Genomic DNA, 21,256 nt, shown 5'->3' with positions numbered 1-21,256 from the left:
AAAAAAAAAAAAAAAAAAAAAAAAAAAAAAAAAAAAAACACACGTGGACAACTTCGGGAAAAAAAATGCACGCCGGGCAGGGCTAGGCACAAAACAATTGCAAACAAAAAAAAAAAAAAAAAAAATGCCAGGCGAGGCACATTTATAATTAGAAAAAGGAAGAGCCCAACTTGGCGTACCTCGAGGCGTAGTGGGTATCATAAAAACGCAGCGTCCGTAGCCGCTGGAACCCTACATCCTTGTAAACCTTCTCCGACTGCCAATTGGGGGAATACAACTGAGAGCTGCTACTACCGCATGGCCACCTAACACCACAACGATGGGAAAATTCTTGTTTTTGTAAAAAGGTAAATGTGGTCAAATCGTAATATTCATCTGTGCACACCCCCCTATGCATGTAGCGTTTTAGCGGTTTGCAGAAGTGAGAACTGGAGGAGGCTGTCTTCTGATCGACGACACTTTTTCCATTTCTTCGTGTCACCAGAGCCCAGTGCGCGGGGCATGGTTGGGACCAGTCCTGTTGGCAAGCGTTGATGCATGGCCAAGGAGCGAAACATTTATTTGAGAAGAGGTACTTATTGAAGGAGCTAAACGATCTCACTGCAAACGATTTGGAACACCCCTGGGGGGGGCTGTAATGGTATGGAGCTATGCAGTTGTTCTCCTTGAGGAGCCAGTTGTATGGACACGTCTGGTGGTAATCTTGCACGCACTTTTCCAGGCAGGGCCAAATGATTCTGCATTTCCGTTCTATTTGTTTTTTTATCTCAACGCTATTGTACACTTCAATCACAAGACACGCGTTTGTCCAGTTATCCTCTACCTGGCCAACTTCTACATGGGCAGCATGTACACGGCCAGCTTCTATATGGGCATCTTCTACGCGACTGGGGGCCCAGCTCCGATTCACGCAGACATGAATGGTCCCCCCGCCAACGGCGTCCAAGCGTTCGTTTATCAGCTCATACCCAACGGGGCACACCGCCCCGTAGTTCTTCTCGCAGGGAGAAAAGCACGGCCAGTCGGACCTACATAACAGACTCCAGTTACGTCTAATAAGTGGAGTGGCATACTTAAAATTGACATTGGTTCCACATATCTCTTTCAAGTGTGGTGGGTAATCTGCGGGAGCTTCACACCACTCGTCATTCGTTTCAGTCCACCCGAGGGGACAAGACACTTGCACGTAATCCCGTTCGCAGTCCTTGCAAGGGAATTCCAGTCCACATTTCTTCTCGAGCTTCTTTATTTTTTCTTCATCGAATGAGATGAAGGACATGTCATGAGCTACGTCGTACAAGCTTCTAGTCAAGTCGTTTAGGTTTATCATGGAGCTGCACTTGTGCACGTTAGTTCTATACCAACTCGGAGCCATGCATTGCTTAGCACTTAATTTAGTCCACCCCACAGGGCACTCGGAGTAATTTTTTTCAAGGCACATGTGCTCATAGTATGACTGGTCTGCTTTGTCGAGTTGATAATTCTTATACAAGTTTTTCATTTCGCTTAAATGCTGTATTTCTGCTCTGAGTGGGGCATCTGAACCATGCGGAGGGGACTCTTCATAGGTGTCGTTCTGCCCTAGCTGTGTTTCGGCCGTCTCCACAATTGAAGATGCCATGTCGAGTTGTTTGTGAGAAGCCTTTGTAGACCTGCTAGAGTGTGGCTGCTTTGACCTGACCTGGAGAAAGGAAAATGCATTTGCCCCCCTGGGGGAGTACCCCCTCCTCAACATCTGCACAACCTCATCAATGCTCCTCCGTAACTCATGATCCGTGGATGCCTGCTTAAGAAGAAGAAGCTCCGTGATCTTCTTATCGCTTAGGATAAATTCGTGGGGAGGGTCTTCATTGCTCCGTTCAGTTAGAGGTAGTAAGGCCCCGCCGCTTCTACGCATTAACGATTCATCATGGTTGGGCAGAAACTGCCTATTCGTTGCAGAGCTACGATCGCCTCTATGATAATTGGACGTGGCGGACCCTATGGGACCATCCCTGAGCCAAGGTGCATGTGCAAGGAGAATATTGCTACTGTTCACGTCTCTGTTGAGGCCAAATATTTTTTTTCCCTTTTTGTATTTGCGCCCCATTTGGAATGTGGCCTCGTTGACAAAAGGGGCTTTACATCGGGCGGCCCAGGCAGCCTTCATTTCGTGAGTGTAACCTTTGAAGGAGGAAATGTTGTTACACGGTTCAGTGTACTCCACAGGAGCTGCGCAAATGTGTTCTACTGCATCTACTAGAACCCAATTATAAGGACAAGCCAACTCGAAATTCTGATACCGGTCAAATGTAGAGGGCCACATAAAGTCACACCTCCGGGACAGTTCATACTTTTCTTCCTTGCTCATATGTTCAAAGGATATGTTTTTTATTTCTTCACTCTGGGTACAGGGACCGTTGTACGAATTGGGGGGAGAACAGGTAGTCCCTCCTCCCTTATTATGCGATGTGTGAATTCTCCACCCCAAAGGACACACAAAATCGTTTCCCTTGCTCTCCTCCTCACTCCCTCTAACGGGCCATTCAACATTACACTTGTTCATTAAAAACCTTTTCTCCTCCTCCTTCAGATTGTACAAATATAATATAGAACCACACGGTCCCACATAAGAGCTATTCGCAGAGCAGTGTTTATTATCCGGAGTGGGCATCCAGTTGTGCGGACAGAGCTCATCAAAATTGTAATTTTTTTTTTTGCAAGGCCACCTGATATCACACGCATCTGCCCATGCCTTTTTTTCTTCTCTTGAAAAATTTGTAAAAATTTTTTTCCTCACACATTTGCCAATGTAAGATTTAGGAGCGTGACAAATCTTTCCTTCAAGGGTCCAACCTTCAGGACATTCCTCCAACAGATCTTCTTCACCACATCTGTGTAAGCATGGCCATGACACATCACACTTGATACAAAATTTGTATTTCTCTGTAGGAGTGGAATTCACAAACGAGACCATTTTATTTTTACACGGTCCGTGGTACGTAACAGGACTTATGCAGTTGTCTCCATTTCCCCAATCACCCCATCCTGCGGGGCACAACTCAGCGTAATTAATTTCGCATGCTTCTTCATCCGGGTTAGGCAGGTCCAGACTCTCCGCTGCTTTGGTCACTTGGGTCTTCACCTTTTCCCTCAGAGCTGCAGGGCGGGGGGAGGAAGAAGCGGGTGACGTCGGCGTGTTCGTTACCTTGTCATGATATAAAATAAAATGTTCAGACGGGACGACGCCACGGAGGAGCACCCCACGTGGACAAACCTGCCGCGGGAACGCTCTTCAAGAAACGCGAAAGAGGCTCAAGCAGCTCCCTGCTAAAGCGAGACAGGTCATCAAACTGGCCCGTTTCACCTCCCACGTTTAGCTCCCCCACAAGTGTGCCTTCCCCTGTCCTTGTAGCATCTCCAAATGGAGGGAAGACGCTCGGGGGGCGTGCGCCCAGCACTGCGAGAAGTAACACGGTGGTGAACAGCTTGCAGGGGGCCATTTCGGAGGGGCGAGGGGCGAACAATACTAACACAAAAAGGTTGTCACGGGTTTAGCGGCGTTAACGAATGGACGCTATATGCACTTGAGGCCGCGCTCATATAACTTGGCAGTTGTAGAAACTTCTACGCGCTGCTGGGAACAACACATGAAGGTCCACCAGGATATATGGCCCCTTTTAAGAGACAGAACAAAAAAAATGAAAATTGGTGGACGTGCTTGGAACGGAGAACTGCCCTTACCGGGTGATGGCCAAAGGTGTTCTATTCGTATCGTTTAGTGGATGAGGGGATGCCAATCGACCTGCTCCCCATTCTGCTAGACAAGCGCGGGATACCCCAGCAGAGCTGTAACTACACCGCGTGGAGGAATTTTTTTTTTTTTTTTTCCCCCTATCACAAATCATTACGCAGTTTCATGCAAATGTGCACGCGCGGGTATGTTACACTGTGGAAAAAAAAAAAAAAAAAAAAAAAAAGACACTTTTGTATATATCCTGATGGAAGCGAGTTTGGAGAGTTTTTCCCCGCATGTAAAACGATGGGTAATTCTTCCAAGTGGTTGCAACTTAGAACAAACTGAAACGAACTGTGGAGGTAAAATGTTTCATGAGATCCTCCACTCAAAAAAGAAGTGTTGCGATAACCTCACGGAGGCGGGGGGGCCCACACCCCTCTTGGACCATTGATCTGCTCGTAGGAATCATTCGAGCGTTTTCCAAATGGGGGCCACTGTTGAGATCTTATCGTCAGTTTAGATATGAGACGAACCGTTTAAGCTTTCCGGGGTTATGGCAGCAACTGTGCCACGGTGGGTGTATTCCTTTGTGTATATTTTATCCATTTTGGGGTGTTTTTCTTTTTTTTCCATCCCAGTTATCCTTCAACGGAACGTTGTTCAAAACAACGGAGGTGACTCCACACCCACACAAGGATAGAGAGATCAGCCGGGTGTGAGTACCGCATGGGAATTCTCCATTTCCTTTTTCTAGCCTCCGCATTTCCACACAGCCATCACATCCACATGACACGTTCATGTGAACTAACCATTTTGACCATTTCAACCAAAGCGGAAAAAACTGCTTCACTTTTTTTTTTTTTTTGCAGCTAATAAAAAGCAGGGCACGCGATGGCGTTTTGTGCGTGTATAAAATATATGTAGGCCATTCGAACAGTCGACGCGAATGAAGGGTGGTGCATCTTTGTGATAAAGAACGTGATGGCGTGTTCTTCCTCCGTTGGTCACGCCCCCCCTTTACATTTTGTAAAATTTCCTGCACAAGAACTGCCTCTCCACATCGCCTATTCGTTCCTCCCAAGGTTGCCGTACATTTCCGTCGGCTCGTTGGATTCAAAAACGTGCATACATATGTGAGAAAATATTATATTAGTTGTACCATAATGCTTTCCCTGTGAACACTTTTTTTTTTTTTTTTTTTTTTTTTTTTTGTTTACAAACACAATTTGGCTTCCTCCCTTGGAGAAGAAAAATATTTTTCTCTCACCCCCGCGATTGTGGCCTTCTTTGGGCAACCTCTGGGTTAGCCTGCTCTAATTTTTTCTAAGCAACCTTTTCTTTTCTTGTACGCCTATAATAAATCTGCATGTATGTATGTTATATATGTATGAATTCCCCCCCGTCCCCCCACGCAGCTGTTTTTGCGTGAATATTGAGAGGATGCAAAAAGGGGGGCAGGGAAATTTACAAGAACATGATCCCTGTACTTAGAACGAGCATGGGGTGTCACGTCTCTAAAGGGAGCCATCTTCGTATTACATACCTCTGCGGGTGAACACTTGTAGAAGCCCCACGAGAAGTAGCTGCTTGGACTCGTGTCACCACACCATTATGTGCGGACGGCTGCTATTGAGAGAGAGAGAGCACACGTGCGCAAAAAAAAAAAAGGGGGTGAACCCTACATGTTATCCCTTTACCTGCTCACCAAACCGTGATGCGCTTGTAAAAAAAGAAAGTCATATCACACCCATGAGACGTTCACAAGAGAGACATTCCCCCTCTTGCAGAAACGACTTCATAGTGTTGAAGCTTACGTTTGTTCCCTCCAGTTGGGGTTAAAATTTGCACAGAGGGCCCCATGAATTGGAGCGCAGGCCGTTTGGTAAATTTGCCCCGCTCATCGCGTGTGTCACCCTCACCGCGTGCATCACCCTCACCGCGTTTACCACCCTCACCGCGTGTACCACGCTTAGCACGTTTGCCCCTTTTTTTTTTTTTCCGTTGTTGCCACCATGCCGGTGCTGTACCACCTGACGCTGCAAAAGCCCACAGCCATCACCAAAATCGCATATGGGAATTTTTCCGGGCCAAAGGTGCACGAAATCGTGGTGTCCAAGGGGCAAGTGTTGGAGCTGCTAAGGGCGGACAAGCAGGGGAAGCTAAACCTCATTGCGTCTAAGGACGTCTTCGGAATCATACGTTGCTTGCAGACGTTCAGGCTGACGGGGAGCAACAAGGACTATATTGTTATTGGAAGTGACTCAGGGAGGTTAGTGATTCTTCAATTTAATAATGAAAAAAATGATTTCGTTCGAGTACATTGTGAAACGTATGGCAAGAGTGGGCTTCGCAGGATCATCCCAGGAGAATACATAGCAGTGGATCCAAAGGGAAGAGCTCTCATGATATGTGCGATTGAGCGACAAAAATTTGTGTATATTTTAAATCGAGATAGTAAAGAACAGCTAACCATTAGTAGTCCATTAGATGCACATAAATCACACACGATATGTCATGACGTGGTCGGAATGGACGTAGGATTTGAGAACCCAATGTTTGCATCTATTGAACACAATTATGAACTGTATGACAAGCAAATGACAAACACAAGTGAGATAGATGCATGTCCAAGGAAAACTCTTTTATGTTTGTGGGAAATGGACCTAGGATTAAATCATGTGATTAGAAAACATACTCTACCCCTTGATTCGAGTGCACATTTATTAATACCCATTCCAGGAGGACAACAAGGACCAAGTGGAGTCATTGTCTGTTGTGATAATTATTTAGTTTATAAAAAGGTGGAGCATGCGGATGTGTATTGTGCTTATCCTAGGAGACTTGAAACAGGACAGGACAAAAATATTTCCATTGTATGTAGCGCAGTTCATAGGATTCGAAAATTTTTTTTTATCCTGATTCAATCTGAGTTTGGGGATTTGTACAAAGTAGAAATGGAACATGAGGATGGAATTGTAAAAGAAATTACTTGTAAATATTTTGACACTGTCCCAGTAGCCAATGCCATATGTGTGATGAAGTCAGGATCTCTTTTCGTGGCAGCAGAATTTGGTAATCATTTTTTTTATCAATTCTCAGGAATAGGTGATGATGATCATGAGGCCATGTGTACTTCAAAACACCCCTCAGGGAAAAATGCTATTATTGCCTTTAGGACGAAGAAACTTACAAATTTATTTCTTATAGACCAAGTGTATTCTCTTTCTCCCATTGTGGATATGAAAATACTGGACGCGAAAAATGCCAACAGTCCTCAGATTTATGCTCTTTGTGGTAGGGGACCCAGATCATCCCTTCGTATTTTACAACACGGATTGAGCATAGAAGAACTAGCAGATAATGAACTTCCTGGAAGACCCAAATTCATATGGACCATTAAAAAAGATAATGCCAGTGAATATGATGGCTATATTATTGTTAGTTTTGAAGGAAGTACACTTGTATTAGAAATTGGAGAAACGGTAGAGGAGGTCGTGGACAGTTTACTTTTAACAAATGTAACGACCATTCATGTGAATATACTTTACGACAATTCCCTCATTCAAGTACACGATACAGGGATAAGGCATATAAATGGAAAGGTCATAAATGAGTGGGTACCTCCAAAGAATAAACAAATAAAAGCAGCCACTTCGAATAGTACGCAAATTGTAATCTCGCTCAGTGGAGGAGAGTTGATCTACTTTGAGATTGATGAAGCGCATACTCTTGTGGAAATATTTCGAAAAAATTTGAACGTGGAAACGTTATGTCTGTCCATACAGCAGGTCGAGGAGAACAAGCTCAGAGCAAACTTTTTAGCAGTTGGCTGCTTGGACAATGTGGTGAGGCTACTCTCCATTGAGAAGGAAAAATATTTTAACCAATTGTCTACCTTCATTTTACCTAATAACTCATCAGCACAAGACATTTGCATATCTGAAATGTGTGAACTGGGCAACGACAAAGAGAGAAAATTGATCTTCCTTAATATCGGACTTAATAATGGAGTTCTTCTACGAAGTGTAGTGGATCCCATTACAGGAACGCTTACCAATCATTACTCAAAATATTTGGGGGCAAAAAATGTTAAAATATGTCCCGTTCATGTAAATAAAAATCCAGCTCTCCTAGTGTTATGCGAAAAGACTTACTTGTGTTATGTTCACCAGGGAAAACATGTGTACTCTCCTTTAAACTATGACATCCTGGAGTACGCATCCTGTTTTCATTCCGAGCAGTGCTCAGATGGGTACGTGGCAATTTCAGGAAGTAGTTTACGTATCTTCCGCTTCTACCGCTTAGGGGAAGTGTTCAGTCAAAACATTTTACACTTAACATTCACTCCGAGGAAAATCGTTCCCCTTCCCTTCCCTTCCCTCTTTTACGACCACGACACGTCAGTTGAAATTGAGAGACAAAAGAATATACGTATGCTCGCCATTATTGAAGCTGATCATAATGCGTATGATGAGAATACACTGCACGAAATTCAAAGGGCACTAAAGGGTATCCAGCTTGAAGGGGAAGAGCAGACAGGTGCGAACGGATCATACCACCCCGTTGGGAACGGCCTGCACGGGAACCTCCACAATAGGGCCCACAGTGAGGGCGATTCGGTAAAGCAGCACATGGATGACGTGGATGACGTGGACGAAGCGGAAAATGCCTCGAGCCACCAACAGAGGGAAAAGCACGGCGCAGGAGAAGAGGAAGGGGAAGGGGAAGGACAAGAGGACGAGGAAGAAGAAGAACTACTGTACGATCGAATAGGAACTGTTAAGGCAGGCCCGGGTAAATGGGGCTCCTGCATAAAAATAATCCACCCAGTCACTTTACAAACCATAGATAAAATTTCCCTCGAGATGGAAGAAGCGGCCTTAAGTGTTTGTGCATGTGAGTTGGAGGCTCTCCATTGTTTAATCGTTGGCACCACCACTAACCTGTCACTAAAAAACCGCACTCCTCCAGCAGCAGCTCTGCGTGTGTACACGTATGACATTAATTACAAACTGAACCTCCTGCACATAACACCAGTAGAAGACCAGCCATTCTGTTTTTGTCCCTTCAACGGAAGACTCCTAGCTGCCATTGGAAACAAACTCAGAATATATGCACTGGGAAAAAAAAAGTTACTAAAAAAATGCGAATACAAGGATATCCCTGAGGCCATTATCTCCATTAAGGTTTCCGGTGACCGTATCTTCGCCTCCGACATACGAGAGTCTGTCTTAATATTTTTTTACGACTCCAATATGAACGCGTTCAGGTTAATTTCAGATGATATAATTCCCAGGTGGATCACGTGCTCTGAGTTACTGGACCACCACACCATTATGGCGGCAGACAAGTTCGACTCGGTCTTTGTGCTCCGGGTGAGTGGGCGCGACGGAGCGTCACTACGAGTAACTACGCGCGAGTGCACGTGAGATGTCCCCAACGAGTGTTCCCCCTTTTCCCCCCCATGTTGTGTCCCACCCGCAGGTGCCCGAGGAGGCCAAGCAGGAGGAGTACGGCATTTCGAACAAGTGCTGGTACGGAGGCGAAATGATGGCCGGCTCGAACAAGAACAGGCGGGTAAGTCCAGCGTGCGCAATCGCACCGGGGAGCGCCTTATCCTCCCCCCCAACGGACAAGGCAAGCACCCCCACGCGCGTGCACTTGTCACGCTTGTCGCGCGTGTCACGCATATCCCTTTTCCCACTTGTCCTGCCCCGCAGCTGGAACACATCATGAGCTTCCACGTCGGAGAAATAGTAACGTCCCTGCAGAAGGTGAAGCTGTCCCCCACGAGCAGCGAGTGCATAATATATTCCACCATCATGGGGACGATAGGGGCGTTCATCCCGTACGACAACAAGGAGGAGGTACGCAGGTGGAGGGCTCGTCACAGAGCGGTGTGCCGTTCGCGGTGTCACCTTGGCGGTGGCCGCGTTTGTTGCTGCCTCTTGGCTTTTTTTTTTTTTTTCATCTGCTGACACATTGCCTCCCCCTTTTCGCAGCTGGAGCTGACTCAGCACCTGGAAATCATTTTGAGGACGGAGAACCCCCCGCTGTGTGGACGGGAGCACATATTTTTTCGTTCCTACTATCACCCCGTCCAGGTAAGGCCCCATGGCAGCACTCCCGTTGGAGAAAGCCCGCCCCATTTGCGACGTCCACGACGTTGCTGTTTTGGTACCACATTACATACACACACATTCCACCGTTACACCTTGCCCAACCCTACAGCACGTCATTGACGGAGACCTGTGCGAGCAGTTTTCCAGCCTGCCATACGACGTTCAGAGGAAAGTAGCTTCCGATTTGGAGAGGACCCCGGATGACATTCTGCGAAAGTTGGAAGACATTCGGAATAAAATTCTTTAATCGTTTTTTTTTTTTTTTTTTTCCTTTTTTACCTCCCTTGTCGCTCAGGGGTACGCCTATATGTACATATATGTGCATATATGTGCATGTGTATGCATTTATATATGTGTCTTTATGTATGTCGTTATGTGTGTAGCTGCTTTGGGGCGAACCCCGTTTGTAACAACTGTCATTCGGCACTTGAGCGTGTGGGCTGGCCCCATTTTAAAAGCTTCTTCTAACCCTCAACAGGGACACCCATCGCAGCGGCACAGCTTGTCGCAAAACAACAAAAAAAAAAGAGGTAACCGACCGTAGGAGGAGGCATACGTCAGCATACGACAACGTACACACAGGAATGCTGCACCTCGGTCAATGTCTCCTCAGAGGCGGCCGATCACCGTTAAGCGTGCACGGCATACACAGCATACCTCCACACTTTTCCACGCTTCTCATCACTGCCCCCTTTTCTTGACCAAGCGGGGAGACCAAACCGGTGAAAACAATTTGCAACGATCGGCGATTGCCCAGTGATAACTTCGCCAAAGGCACGTGGGGAAGGAAAAATGAAAGAAAAATTTCCTTCTCAATAAAGAGGTGACAGTTATACCGAAATGAGGACGCACAAGGGAAAAATCTCCTGTACAAAATGGCGAACCATTTTAAAAGCGTCAAATGGGGAGAGGGTTGTTCTTTTTAACCTTTTCAATGTGCAGTCCAATTTTAACACTTTTTTTTTTTTTTTTTTTTTCCCCCTCCTTTCGGTGTAAAATATTTCGACATTTTCCTCTTTGGATATGAAACTCCATCTTTGTGTCATTTCACTTTTTTTGTACCACCCTTGAAAGATCAAACGTAAAAAGCATTTTTTCTGTGAAACTTACTTGGGTGCAAAGGAGCGGGGCCAAAAAAAAAGTGAGTTTAAAATGCTATGCCTCACCATGGGCAGGCGGGCACTGCTTCGGGGATGCATCTCTTCTGAGGGGGGAAAAAAAAAAAAAAAAAAGTGAACAAAAGAAGTGAATAAGCGAATAAGCGAAGCGCAACGGAAAATTTATTTTTCAGCAACTGTTTTATTCCTTACAAGTAAAAAGTTTTGCCCATCTGAAGAAAACAGTTACGTCCTCGCGAGTAAAACTGCAAGCATAACCCGCGATCAGACCATTTTTCCCATCGCTCATTTTAACAAAAGGAAATTTAACTGTGGGCGCGTTTCACCACACTAGCAATCCTCACGTTACTCACCTTTTTTGCGCAACACAAGGAAGGACGAATCCCCAGGGACAGCCCCCTTCCCCCCTCTCACCTTTTCACTTAACATTGGAAAAATGGGACGTTCATCCAAGGGCCGCTCGGGTGGTTTAAGTGAGCATGAAAAAAAGATTGGGAAAAGGGGGACACAAAATTAGAAAAAAAAAAAAACATGCATGTAAACGTGTACGGTATACATATTTACACTCACAGAAGTCGTGTGGTCAGCCCGTGGAGGGATCCATGGCAAAAGATACACTCACGGGGGTGAGCTGTGCCATCATATATGAACGCGATTAATATTTACCTTCCTTTATCCCCAACTCGCAGGCACAAGGTCTTCGTTCCTTAAACAGAACCCGTCCAGTGGAGTCAGCAGAGGAAACAGCACGAGCGCTCAAAGCTACTCTGGAGGTGCCCTGCAACCCCAGCAGAAGTCTGGTGGCTTCATCTCCAACATGATGGGAACAGTGGCCAGCGGAATGGCCTCCGGGGTCGGATTTGGAGTAGCCCAGAGAGCCGTCGATGCCATATTGGGCCCAAGGCACGTAGAAGTTTCGCACCCAAATAACAATGCGAACATGAACCAGGCAGCAGCTGTGAACAGCGAGAGGAACAACAACTACAGATGCAAGCCCCTGCAGGACGAGCTCAACCAGGTGCGACATATAAAAAGAGAGAGAGAGATGTGATTTCTTTTTTTTTTTGTTATTCTGCTCCCCTATGACTGGGTCCCCAGGGGTAGTATGAAATGACCCCTTTTCGTATCTCTATGTGTAGACCCTTTTCCGTACACATTTTCACCCCTCCTCATCCCCTTCTTCCTCCATGCAGTGTCTAACGAGGCACTCCGATATCAGCCTCTGCCAGAACTACGCCGACTCACTGAAGTCATGTCAACAGTCCATGTGAGTAGAGGACGCCTAGGTCGTAGGAGGCGCCTGAAATTCAAGTGGAATGTGCGTCGACGGGGGAGGAGAAAGAAGTGTGTACCTTCATACCTCGTCCGTCGTTGCTGATACAAACCATGAAACGCGAAAAAACAAATGTATGCGTTACGTATTTGCATACTATTGTACGTATGCACGGATGTACACATGTATTTGTGAGCCCATGGGGATGTCCGCTGCCGCGCCCCCACGAGTGATGGCCCTCACAGCCACCTCCCAGCGACCCACCATTTACCCCAATGAGGGAAGAAGCTTTTGCCTTACTATGTTTAAAAACACGCAAAAGGAAAAAAAAACTTGTAGCAATTGAGGGAATTCCTCCATTTTAATACTTTTTTTTTTTTTTTATATTGTTCCTAAAAGACCCATATTTCTGCTCTGAGAAGGGGAGATGAAATTTTAAAGGGAAAAATAAGTGCGGGTTTTAATGGGCGGCTCTTGTAAGCAGGGGGGAAAGGTGCTCGCGCAGGGAAAAGCAAATGATTCGAAACCGCAACAGCGATGCGGAGATTCCTCTTTCCTCCTTTTCGCAGCGAGAGGAAGGGAAGTGGTCTCGGGTACACCTTGCAGTACCGATGAAATACACGGGACAGCACTATGTTAGTCCAAAAAAGAAAAAACAAAAAAAAATGTTTACCTCTACGATGGAGAAGCCCCCCTTGTGATGCCACTTTTGAGCTTTCCTTTCCTCATTGTATCGCCCTCTATATGAATGAAATCCGTTGCCATTGCAAACGTTTGCGTTTCTAATCCACCGCTACAATCCCAATTGTAAACTCTCCCTTAGGGGATGTATTAACACCCCCCACCCGTTTGTGCTACTACTCCTCCCCTCTATTGTTCCACCCCATTTTAAGAAATTAAAAAAAAAAAAAAAAAAAAAAAATGGACAACCTGTATCATAGCTACTTTGGGCAAGGCGAGCGGAATTTCAAATTTTCCTCGTCTAAACTGACCAACTTGGTAAACAAAGAAAAGACAATAAAGATAAGTCCCCAGAAAGGCTTCGTCATAAAGGCATACGAAAAGGATGGGGGGAAGGTTTACTTCAACATTCTGTCGTCCAACTTGATTGCCGAATTTCATTTTAAAAAAATGCCCGACTTAAATGATAACGAGGGATTAAGAATCCCACTGAGCATTGGTGAAGAGAAACAGAGAGAAGATAAAAAGGGACAGAAATACAAGACGTACGACATTGTTCTTAACTCAAAAGTTGTTTCGCAATGCAAAAAAAATCTGCAATTAAAGAAAGTTATTGCCGAGTTGGTGCAGGTGGCCGTCAAAAATAAGTACAGCACGGATACCTGCGCAAACTTGTTTTTTTTCCCCGAGCATAAGTACAAAGGTGGGTATCCACACAAAAAAAAAAAAAGACAACATATAATAGCATATAGCATACCATAGCGTGGGAAAACACAACTATGGCCACCACATTGCACACACATGGATGCACATTTCGGATGTAATTCCTTCCCTACTCAGGGAGCAGCCCGGATGATCAGTTCATAAAGGACGACCAGCAACACAAGTTCAAAGTTGTGGAGGAAGCCAGCAATGAAGCAGGTGGCGCCAACTGTGACGGGGAGCAACTCAACAAAGAAGACATTCAAAATTTTTTATCCGTTAAGAAACCCGAATGGGACATGTGGTTTGTTGATAAGAAGACCTTTGAGGAGCGATATCAACGGATGGAAATGTTTTACCTTCCCTACCTGCGCACATCCCCACTGAGTGGCACCATCGATTGCTTTGACTTTAAACCCCCCTTCATGCGTTCGAACGGGAAGCAAAAAGAAAAATTTGGCAAAATTGAAAAAATTGAGAGGAAGGAAACAAAAAAAAACGCCATTTTCAAGTCCTTCTTGAACGAATACAACATCGAATTGGACGACGAATTTTTATGCTATCAGCAGGTGATCAATACGATATGCGTTATTCAGATTCAGCTGCCTTTCTTTATCCTCGCGCAACGTAATGACACCAGGGGGGAGCGTCGCCCCTTCTCCGTCCACGAGTTTATAAATCTCTACATCGCCGATGACCACCTGGCCGTCTTTTTTAAAAAGTAGGTGCTTGAGCACACGTGGGGAGGTAGCCCATGCGAAAGGAGCAGACAAGGCGAAGCCACAAAATGGGGAAAAAAAAAAATTACACATTTTAGCTTTTTCACCTGAACAAGTCAGATAAAATTGTCCATTTTTGCACACACGAAAGTTTGTAAATATGCAACATGCCCTTTCTCCCTTTTTTTTTCCTCCCCTCCCCATTTTAGATCGCCTCTCTTCCCAGCAGGACACAACCCCCCGTACAAAAATTTCAACATACGGTTTCCTTTCTATTTCGAATCGTCAAAAGCGATGTCGCAATATTTGGAAAGATATCACCTCCTAAATATCATCATTCCAGTTAGCACAAGTTCAGCTACGTGCAAATTTTTCAGCAGCAAAAACGTGAACAACGAAGACTGCTTAGTATCGGACGACGCAGAAACGAGTGACAGTTCTATATTTTGATTTGTGTTCACACCGTTTGGGGGTGGACGTGTGTGTGTACAGCCATTTGAGTTTTATCGCGAAATATAAAAATGGGGGGGGAGATATGCCATCTAAGTTGCGGTCCATTTATCAGCCAAAATTTTTTTTTTTTTTTTTTTATTAACTGTTCATACTTTTTTGGACATAGTTTAGCGCAGGCCACTTCACTGATGGCTATCTTTTCATCCATGACCCCCCGTCCCTCCCCCTCCACAATGGTGTGACTTGTTTTGTATATTTCCTGTGATCCATTCCGTGGATACGTTGGGTATTTTTCCCCATTTTAATAAACACAGCACGGAATGTGTGGATACCCAGAAAAAAAAAAAAAAATGATAGCATCAGGTTGTAGTTTGGGTTATCATTCAGAGGGAAAAATGTTCTTGTAATACGTATGTTTGTTTTTTTTTGTGGGTGACAGGGCTGCGCCGCATCCGTGTGCGACCGGAGGAAGAGACCCCTCTTCTCCTTTTTATTAACTTGTGCAGATCATGTCACATGAATCATTCAGGAAAAAAAAAAATAAAAAATAAATATTAAATAGTTGTGCGTCCTTGTACATACAGTTATGTACGTACATGTACACATGTACACAAGTACATACGCGTGTTGTACGCAAAAAGGATCGCTCATGGGGATAACCCCTATGGGAAAACTTGCTCCTCCAGGGAGCCTCCCTTCGTTGCTTTATTTTTTCCCTTCTTTGGTGACTTTCTCAATTTCGCTATCATACATGGGGTCGTTTTTATCCGTGGGTTTGCTCTCGCTCACGGTCAAGTCCGTCGTTGTGTTGCCTACTCGTATGGGTCGTGTGTTGAGAAAAAAAAAAAAAAAAAAAAAAGTGAATAAACGCGCAAGGACCGGGCGAGGTCCACAGTGCCCTTCCTGCTTGGGTACACTCACATATGTGCACGCTCATTAGTTAACCCCAGTTGAATTTCCCAGTCCCCTCGCGCACACTGAGGTCTCCGTACGCCTGGGTCTTTCCCGCGCTGTGTCTTTCAAGACGGATGTTCTTGTCCTTGGCTGAGTGTGCCATTTTGTGCATTCCGCGATGTCGGCCGTGGGAAGGATGCTATAAATAAGAGGAGTCAGAAGCCGCGATAGGACGATCCGCTACGTAGCATCCCCTCGTTAATGCGGTAGCTGCGTTCCGGGAACTTCACCTTGGCGGTAAACACAGCGCCCACAAATGTCCGCACGAATGAAGACGTATCTCTGCCTGCCTTCAACAAAGCGATTTCGTAAAAAGGTTTTTTTTTTTTTTTTTTTTTTTTTTTTTTTTTTTTTGTTGTTGTAATTTCAGGAATTAACCCTCTGTTTTTATAAGCAAAAGAAAAATATTCGTATGGTTTCTTTAAAAAGAAAAAAAAAAAAAATTACTGAGTGTGTTAAAGGTTATTCAACAATATGATAAAAATAATTTCACACGTGTGGTGACAAAAAAAAAAAAAAAATTACTTCGAGACTTTGCAGTTGGGGAATTGGTGGTTCTTTGCTTTTATTTTTATTTCGCAAGCGGATGCGTTTAAAAGAAAACGGGGAGGAATGCTTATCGACGCGTCTATATGCGTGGGAACATGTGCATGTACGTACATGGGCTCATGCCTCTATGGCTCGTGCATACGAACATCCAGCTGAGTACGCGTGTGGCCATATTCACCGCTTCCCCCGTTTAAGCGAGAACCATTTTTCAGTGCATGCGGATCATGCCGTTTTTCGTCCGACGGGGCGATGCGTATCTCTTCGCCACTACACCTTTTGAGGAGCTTAAAATGGAGGGGAATAAAAATAAGTAAACCGTGAAAGAAGACAGTAACGTGGCAATCGCCATGAATATGGGCATTTTTTTTTTTTTTTTTTTTTTAATTCTTTTCGATCGCAATGGTTGATCAATGGAAGAGTCGACTGCTGCGCGTGTCATGTTCGATTGCTGAGGTGGAAAATATAACATCTCAAATTGATAGCTCATTGTGACCGCTCACCGACAGGGGAATACACCTGAGATAGCCCCAATGGAATTTCACTCTGCTGACCCCCTATCTTATTCATTATAATGGGTATGGCCCCCTTCACTGAGTGAACAGCCACGAGACAGCAAAGTGGCCGACATGACGAACATGTCCGTCGAGCGCTTCTTTTATGTTTTACTCCATTTTAACAAAAAAAAAAAAAAAAAGGCAGCAAAGTGGCGTCCGTTTCCCTCTGCTTCGTTTTCACACAATGGGGGTAAATAAAAATTATCAAACAAAGTGGTAGCATCAAAGGGCAAACGCAAGGAAATGAAAGGAAATGAAAACGCAGACGTAAGGACAAATGCGAAGCGTAGCTGACACATTGGAGCAATCGGAACACCGATGCTTCTTGCGTGTGCGGGTTTCCACATAAAAAAAAATTTGTGCAAAAATTGAGGCAGAAAATTTCCACCATTCATGTGTGCAACCTTTTTTTCACCCAACCAATGGGGAGCATGACGTGGCGCCCCTAAAAACGAAAAAAAAGAAATGTCGTCACGTGAACAAACGAAGGAGAGGATTTGCGCTCGGGGAAACACACTACTTCTCCGCGGAGGACGCAATCAGGGGGGTCATCACCTGCAAAATGGGGATGGGTGGAGGCGATGAGGAGGGCGAAGTTAAGCAACGCCGTAATGTAGTCACTCCGGATCGCTTCACCCAATCGTGTCACCCAATCGCGAGAGCGAGGTGGCAGTCATGGTCTTTCCCTGCACAGGGGTATGCAACGGCTAACATGCAAACGGTTAACCGATTTGACGGGGTGCTTCTGCACCGTTGCGATGCTGCACTGTGCCAGACTGAACTTACCATGGTGATGGTCGAAATCAACTTGATGAGCACATGGATGGAGGGGCCCGCGGTGTCCTTGCAGGGGTCCCCCACCGTGTCGCCAATCACGCTGGCGACGTGCGCGGGGCTGTTCTTCCCGCCGTAAAAACCGGACTCGATGTACTTCTTTGCATTGTCCCACGCACCCCCGGCGTTGTTGAGGAAAAGGGCCATCAAAATACCCGTAGAGGTGGAGAACATAATGAATGAAGCAATGACTTGTGCCCCTAGCAAATCATTATTTCTGAATTTGCCAATTTGCTTAAAAAGCAACCCAATGATGATGGGTGCAAATAATGCTAGTAGCCCCGGCTTAATGGTCTCCATCAGTGCCTTCCTACTAATAATTGAAACGCAGGTGTGATAATCTGGCTTTTCATTATAGGTGAGAATTCCAGGGTGGTCATTAAATTGTCTGCGTACTTCTTTGAGAACTTCTTCGGCTGTATTTCCAACTGCATCTAAGGACCAGCTAGCGAAAAGGAACACTACAACGGATCCTAGAATCCCCCCAATGAATACTTCTGGCAAAGCAATATCTACAGTAGTAAAAGGTGTCTTCGCATGAAGAGAAACTTCACTAAGGAAAGCAGAAAAAAGTAAAAAACATGCCAGAGCAGCAGAACCAACACTGTACCCTTTTGTATTTGCCTTGGTTACATTTCCTACTGCATCTAATTTATCAGTTATGAATCGAACCCGCTCAGGCTGATTTGACATTTCCACAATTCCACCTGCATTGTCTGCTATGGGTCCAAAATTGGACATGCTTAAAATGAAAACTGCTGTGGAGAGCATTCCCATGGTAGCTACTGATGTGCCGTAGAGTCCATTTATCGCACGACCATCTCCAGTCAAGTTGCTTGCTAACCCTAGGTAGTAGGAAGCCAATAAGGATACGGAAATGACGATTGTAGGGAGGAAAGTAGATTCCATACCTACATACAGACCTGTTATTATGTTAGTAGCTGGACCACCTAAAGATGCATGAGCTATCTTTCTCACCTTGGGGTAGGAGTAATCGGTGTAGTATCTGGTCAAAATGACAAACAGGTATGAGCACACCATACCAACCAATCCACATAGGGATAGGTAAACCCATGAATAATCATTTGAGCAATCTTCCCCCAAAACAAATAACATTTTACAAAAAAAAAAAAAAACACCCATGGCTAGCACGCAAGTAACAATATAAGCTCTTAACATGACCTTTAATGGGTTCTCTAAATGTTCTTCTATCATGTCTAATTCATGATCATTGTAATGGTCCCCGCTGAGGGCCGACAAGGCTGTATCTCCATTTGCGCTACCTACGTTCAAATTTGCACCATTCTCCATTGTCCCACTGTAGGATGCACTACTAGGATGAGTGCACTGGCCCTGTCCCACGTATCCCTTACTATTCTCATGCTTCTTCATACCCACTGGGGTGGTTGTGTAATCGCTGCTGGTCCTAACAAGGTACACCCCAATGGTAGACACCAACAAATCCATCGAGTGTACAAATAAGGGGAAGAGAACAAAATAGCTAGCTCTTTTCTCAGAAATGATTCCATGTTCACATAAGGTTCCTCCTAAAATCATAGATGCAATAATTTCCGCCGATATGGATTCAAACAGATCTGCACACTGCCCTGCACAGTCCCCTACGTTGTCTCCAACCAAATCTGCAATCACTGCTGGGTTCCTTGCATCATCCTCTGGAATATGTTTTTCTACCTTGCCCACTAAGTCAGCACCTATATCAGCTGCTTTTGTATAAATGCCTCCAGCTAGCTGATACAGCATGGCCACTAACGAAGCTCCGAACCCATAACCAACAATGAGTAAGGGATATTTGGTAAAGGACAAGGAAGGATATAAAATATTTATTAACACTAATAAAGAGCAAATACCAAAGATAGCTAATGCCACATTCACAATGGCACTTATTGCTCCGCTCCTAAAACAGGTCATCAGCGCTGTCTTATACGAATAGGTCGAGGCTTTAGCCACACGGACATTTGCCCGCACAGCTACATAAATACCGTTGTAGGCAGCTAAAGAGCTGCATGCAGCTCCTAGTAAAAATGAAATGGACGTTATTATGCTATATGCAAACGGGGATATGATTATGTACTTCTGTGCAGCAGTAGTAGTACTACTACCCTCTACCACGTCGTTTTTTTCTCGGGGCAACTTTGTGTAATCTCCTCTCCAAATGTATAAGAAGAGTAGAAGTGTCGTACAAGCTAGAGATATTTTAAAAATGGAATTGTACTGCACTGCGAAAAATCCTTCTGCTCCCTCCTTTATCGGCTTTGCTATGTCTTCCAGGGAGAGCACTTCGTATCCATCGTGCGGCGCTTCCAGGGTACGCTCCACCGCGTCATGCAAAGTCGCGTCATGCGAAGCAGCGTCGTGGACCACCTCCACCTGCCCCTCCCGTCGTCTGTCCCCATTATTCGGTTGCACCCTTTCGCTCTTCTTATGTGGAGGCCCCATATGCTGCGCGCCCATGGAACGCATCTGGTGAATCGTCCCACCGTCGCCCCCCTGCACGCTGCTGTATGCCTCATACTCATCCTTCAACACGGAGCTCAACATGTGCAGGGCTAATAGGAGGAAAAAGGCACTATACAAAGATAGCCCCACTAAGCACACGATCTTCACATTATGAACAGTGTGATATGTTGCATACGTTGCTGAAGCAAATGCGATTAACACGCCTGCGTTAATCGCTACCCTTTGCTTGGGAGACCTATTTATATACCAGCTTAGACACCCCAAGGACGTTACATCATCTTCGTACTCTGCACATTGTACGTATTGAATTTCACCCATGGGGGGACTCCACCCTTGTGCATTAAGTACATAGGGCAGTTTTTCCCCCTTTTCTGCTTTAGTGACATCCACAACCTTTCCATTGTGCGAGATCCCCTTTGAATAGACTCCACCAAAGAAACTCATTACATTGAGGGGGTTCTTCCTCTTGCCGTTCCTGTGTAGGGGCAACATTTTTCGTCCTTCCCGTAGTGGGTCACATATACCTCGATGGATATATGGCTTGTCTTTTATGGGGTTATGTTACTTTTTTTGTGGCGGGGGGGTTTCTCCTCCCCTGCTGTGCGTTCTGCTTGTTGAGAAAGGACGTCTTTGGCACGACCCACGCTTAGTATAGCAGGGAAGACAGCTCGAGCAAGCAAAAAAGAAATGAATAAAAAAAAAAAAAGACTCAACTGTGTCCCACTTTTGTAGGTAAAAATATCAACGCGGAATCATTCCATCATACACAACACGGAAAAAAAAAGAACAAATTTTTTTTTCATTTTCTTTTTTTTTTTCCTTAGTGGGACCAAATAAGCTGCAACACGGTGGGTGTAAAAAAAAAAAAAATGCCTAACACAGAAAGACGGTCATCCGATATGCATGATGTAACCCCCCAGCGGAGGAGAATTACTAACACTTCCACGAAGTGGTAAAAAGGAAAATAACAATTGTGATGATGACATTGGCGATGAGGTGCACACGGAAAATAGGTCAAAAAAAAAAAAAAAAAAAATGGTTACCTTCACTGTGTTTCACTCAGTGTGCATTTTCAAAAAAAAAAAAAAAAAAAAAAAAAAA

General features: G+C 45.0%; 6 protein-coding genes across 6 annotated transcripts; 3 read left to right on the top strand and 3 right to left on the bottom strand.

Moving 5' to 3' along the window:
• Positions 1–148: 148 nt before the first annotated feature.
• On the bottom strand, positions 149–3,482 carry AK88_01600 (uncharacterized protein; the record flags this gene model as incomplete). The annotated part of the gene is made up of 2 exons (XM_012479235.1): positions 149–3,138; positions 3,257–3,482. The coding sequence occupies 2 exons, from the start codon at positions 3,480–3,482 to the stop codon at positions 149–151; spliced, it is 3,216 nt and encodes a 1,071-aa protein (XP_012334658.1).
• A 2,248-nt stretch (positions 3,483–5,730) lies between these two features.
• AK88_01599 (uncharacterized protein) lies at positions 5,731–10,087 on the top strand (the record flags this gene model as incomplete). Its single annotated transcript, XM_012479234.1, has 5 exons — positions 5,731–9,093; positions 9,203–9,295; positions 9,439–9,585; positions 9,721–9,822; positions 9,950–10,087. The coding sequence occupies 5 exons, from the start codon at positions 5,731–5,733 to the stop codon at positions 10,085–10,087; spliced, it is 3,843 nt and encodes a 1,280-aa protein (XP_012334657.1).
• Positions 10,088–11,489: 1,402 nt separating this feature from the next.
• AK88_01598 (uncharacterized protein) lies at positions 11,490–12,229 on the top strand (the record flags this gene model as incomplete). The annotated part of the gene is made up of 3 exons (XM_012479233.1): positions 11,490–11,508; positions 11,648–11,976; positions 12,152–12,229. The coding sequence occupies 3 exons, from the start codon at positions 11,490–11,492 to the stop codon at positions 12,227–12,229; spliced, it is 426 nt and encodes a 141-aa protein (XP_012334656.1).
• A 923-nt stretch (positions 12,230–13,152) lies between these two features.
• On the top strand, positions 13,153–14,783 carry AK88_01597 (uncharacterized protein; the record flags this gene model as incomplete). The annotated part of the gene is made up of 3 exons (XM_012479232.1): positions 13,153–13,615; positions 13,753–14,335; positions 14,543–14,783. 3 exons carry the CDS (start codon positions 13,153–13,155, stop codon positions 14,781–14,783), a joined length of 1,287 nt encoding a protein of 428 aa, XP_012334655.1.
• A 708-nt stretch (positions 14,784–15,491) lies between these two features.
• On the bottom strand, positions 15,492–15,843 carry AK88_01596 (uncharacterized protein; the record flags this gene model as incomplete). The annotated part of the gene is made up of 2 exons (XM_012479231.1): positions 15,492–15,598; positions 15,732–15,843. 2 exons carry the CDS (start codon positions 15,841–15,843, stop codon positions 15,492–15,494), a joined length of 219 nt encoding a protein of 72 aa, XP_012334654.1.
• A 1,516-nt stretch (positions 15,844–17,359) lies between these two features.
• On the bottom strand, positions 17,360–20,647 carry AK88_01595 (V-type H(+)-translocating pyrophosphatase; the record flags this gene model as incomplete). Its single annotated transcript, XM_012479230.1, has 2 exons — positions 17,360–17,398; positions 17,630–20,647. 2 exons carry the CDS (start codon positions 20,645–20,647, stop codon positions 17,360–17,362), a joined length of 3,057 nt encoding a protein of 1,018 aa, XP_012334653.1.
• Between the last annotated feature and the right edge of the window lie 609 nt (positions 20,648–21,256).

The sequence above is a fragment of the Plasmodium fragile genome, assembly GCF_000956335.1.
Source record: "Plasmodium fragile strain nilgiri unplaced genomic scaffold supercont1.14, whole genome shotgun sequence".
NCBI lineage: Eukaryota > Apicomplexa > Aconoidasida > Haemosporida > Plasmodiidae > Plasmodium > Plasmodium fragile.
The sequence above is the reverse complement of the archived record's forward strand: the minus strand, read 5'-3'. Positions and strand labels throughout refer to the sequence as shown.